Genomic DNA, 3,239 nt, shown 5'->3' with positions numbered 1-3,239 from the left:
TGCGCACGGTAACTAGCTTTGCAACTGGTGCAAAGGTGTCATGATAGTCAATGCCTTCCAGTTGAGTGAACCCCTTTGCTACAAGTCGAGCCTTGTATCGTTTTATCTCGCCATTTGGTTTATACTTGATCTTATAAACCCATTTTGAGTCAATTGCCCGTTTGCCCTTTGGTAGGTCAGTAAGAGTCCACGTTCCAATTTTTTCAAGGGCTCGAATTTCTTGTTGCATGGCTTTTTGCCAACGTTCATCCTGAAAAGCTTGGTTAAAAGATCGTGGCTCATCATTTAAAGTGATGGCCGTTAGGTAAGCTTTATGATTTTTGGAAAAACTTTCATATGAAACAAAATTAGAGATAGGGTGTACCGTTGAGGCTGCTCGATTGGAGTCGGGCTGCTGGTGGTTGATCGAATGGGGAAGTTTGACAACAAAGTCCTTGAATTTCTGTGGCTGTGATTTCATTCTGGTGCTACCTGAATCAACAATCCAATCATCTTCATTACCCCTTTTACCTGTCATATTAGCAACGCGTTCTGTTACATTGTTGCCGTTGGTGCTAGAAAAGTGCTTTACGAACATTTGGTATTGCTTATTCGTCAACTCAGGTATCGGGCTCGACTCCGACTCGATACATGCAGCTCTCGGTTTTCCCTTTTCTTTCTTTCCGGGCCAGCATTCTGGGTATCCCACTAACTTGAAACACCCTTCTTTCTTGTGACCCTTCTTTTCACAGAATGTGCAAAACTCGTTTTCTCTACCTTCTTTGCTGTCTTTAGCAGCCCTTGAAGAGTTTCTTTCTTTGTTCACGTTAGAGTTGCTATCTCTCTTTTGAAAAGCCTTGAACGCAGCGGACTCGGGTTGAGCTCTTTTGTCGTTTGAAATTGATCTTTGCCTCTCGTCTTCCGCCACAAGATGATAGGCGGTACCCAAGGTGGGTGTGGGTTTGGTTGCCAGAATTTGGGTCTTGATGACATTGAAATCGGCATCGAGACCCATGAGAAATTGATACAATCGCTCTTTTTCTTGAAACTCGTCCATCCTCTTCCCGATATCGCAAGAGCAGTTGTCGCACGAACAGCGAGGAAGAGGTTGAATAGACGAATTCTCGTCCCACAACGATCGAAGGTTTGTGTAGTATATTGATACGGAAGCCCCGTCTTGTCGAGCAACCGCAATTTTCTGCTTCAGTTCGTATGCTCTGGGAGAGCTTTCTTTGCCAAATCTTTCGAGTAAATCTGCCCATATTTGCGATGCAGTGCTCGCGTACTTCACGCTGTTGCGGATGTTCTTCTCCATTGCAGTGGTAAGCCACCCTTTAATCATCGCATCACATCGCATCCAATACAGGTAGTTCGGAGATCCCTTTTCTGGTTTCTTGATAGTCCCGTCAATGAACTCGATCTTGTTTTTGGCTAGAAGAAAATTTTCCATCTCTTGTGACCAGTCGAGATAATTGATGTCTGTGAGAACATCATTCACGTGGAGTTGCTTCGGGAAGTCCGAGGGATGAAGGTAATAAGGAGAATTGTGATCGATTGCTGTACCGGAATTCTCCCCTGTACCGGAACCGGTTTTGGGTTGATCTCCTGCCATTCTTCAAGGTTTGATAATGGAAAGGGATCTGGTTTGAGATTTCGAGACCTGCTCTGATACCATCTAAATTCCAATGGTACCAGGGAATTGTGTAATTTTCATTAATTGAGTTGAATAACAATACATGCTTAAATAGAAAAGTCAAACAACTAGGCTGAAAACTAGGAAACGATAAGTGATAAAGATAAACAAAATAGACGATAATTACATTATCCAATAAATAATCGCTAGGCATGTTTTGTTTTTGTTTTACTAACCCCTGGGTAGCTTTATTTTCTTTCTTAAATTTTTAATCAAGTCATTTTCCAAAAAAAAAAAAAAAAAGATGACCTTACCAAATCCAAAGTTGTATACTAGCAAATAAAAGATAAAATATTAATGTAAAATAGCCTGGAGGAAGAATATTCATTTCCAAGTTGTGAACAGCATCTCAATTCCTACCATAACTCGTTGACAAAGTCAGATCCACCCCTCCTATAATATAGATCATAACCATACTATAAGTTGACATTCTTTCCCATTGCATACCAAAAAGAAACTCAGTTGCGAAGAGAAAAAAGAAAGATGGGGTGGGCATGGAAGGAAGAACACTTGGATATAATCCTAGTCCCATCTGGGTTCTTGATCATGTGCGTCTATCATCTCTTTCTTCTCTATAGATATCTCAAGCATCCTGAAACCACAGCTATCGGATACGAGAATCATAACAAAAAGGCATGGGTTGAAAAAATGCTTCTGGTAATACTTCAACCACTTGTATTTCATAACAAAATTGTCTTCTTTCTATATTTTCTTTAAAACTTTTCTTGAAATGATGCAGATTGACACCAAAGATAGAGGGTTTGTAGTATCTGTTCTTAATAGCCACTTATCTGCTTCAACTTCCTTGTGTTCCATTTCTCTACTTCTATGTTCTCTTATCGGAGCTTTACTGGGAAACTCATCTAATAACTTTCTTACAAGCACTTTTATCTTTGGTGACACAAGTAAATCCACCAGCTCTATCAAATACATGGGCATTTTATCATTCTTCCTACTCGCATTTGCTTGTTTTGTACAAACTACAAGGCATTTTGTGCATGCTAGTTTCCTCATAAGCATGCCAACAGGTTCTGTTCCTGTTCTTTGCATCCAAAAGTCGGTGATAAGAGGAAACAATTTTTGGACAGTTGGATTGCGTGCACTCTACTTTGCAATCACTTTGCTCCTATGGATTTTTGGTCCAATTCCTATGTGTGTTGGTTCTGTAGCTACAGTCATAATCTTGCATTTTCTAGATGTCAATAAAGCACCCATGATTGAGTATGGATCACACAAGGGTTCAAACAGTGATCACCTGCGGAAGATTGGACATGAAATAGCTTCTGTGGTTAGGCCTTTTGAACACAACGGAAGGCCATAGATCTGGATATGCACGAAAACCCCATGAAATCTAGTTATTTCGAAGCATAAAGATCTATGTTCTTGCTTATTTGTTCTTTTTTTTTTTTTTTTTTGTTGATTCTAACAGGATTGTTATCATCAAAACCAGCTTAACTGGTTGGGTATTGTAATTAAGTTTATAGATAAACAATCAATAGTGAGAATATCTACAACTATGTTATGTTTCGGATACTAGACAAGAGCAGCTGGTTATTTTCTTTCTGAA

At 39.7% G+C, this 3,239-nt stretch overlaps 1 protein-coding gene across 1 annotated transcript; it reads left to right on the top strand.

The window, feature by feature from the left end:
- The first annotated feature begins 2,103 nt into the window (after positions 1 to 2,103).
- LOC145017749 (uncharacterized) lies at positions 2,104 to 3,239 on the top strand. Its single transcript, XM_078975717.1, has 2 exons — positions 2,104 to 2,329; positions 2,412 to 3,239. The coding sequence occupies exons 1-2, from the start codon at positions 2,156 to 2,158 to the stop codon at positions 2,991 to 2,993; spliced, it is 756 nt and encodes a 251-aa protein (XP_078831843.1). The 5' UTR covers positions 2,104 to 2,155; the 3' UTR covers positions 2,994 to 3,239.

The sequence above is a fragment of the Lactuca saligna genome, chromosome 9, assembly GCF_052625555.1.
Source record: "Lactuca saligna cultivar CGN05327 chromosome 9, ASM5262555v1, whole genome shotgun sequence".
Taxonomy (NCBI): domain Eukaryota; kingdom Viridiplantae; phylum Streptophyta; class Magnoliopsida; order Asterales; family Asteraceae; genus Lactuca; species Lactuca saligna.
This window is presented reverse-complemented; position numbering and strand designations above follow the sequence as displayed.

Coding starts and splice junctions, on each gene's coding strand:
- LOC145017749 (XM_078975717.1), top strand. CDS start 2,156: ATGGGGTGGGCATGGAAGGAAGAACACTTGGATATAATCCTAGTCCCA. Junction 2,330..2,411: donor GGGTTGAAAAAATGCTTCTG/GTAATACTTCAA, acceptor GAAATGATGCAG/ATTGACACCAAAGATAGAGG.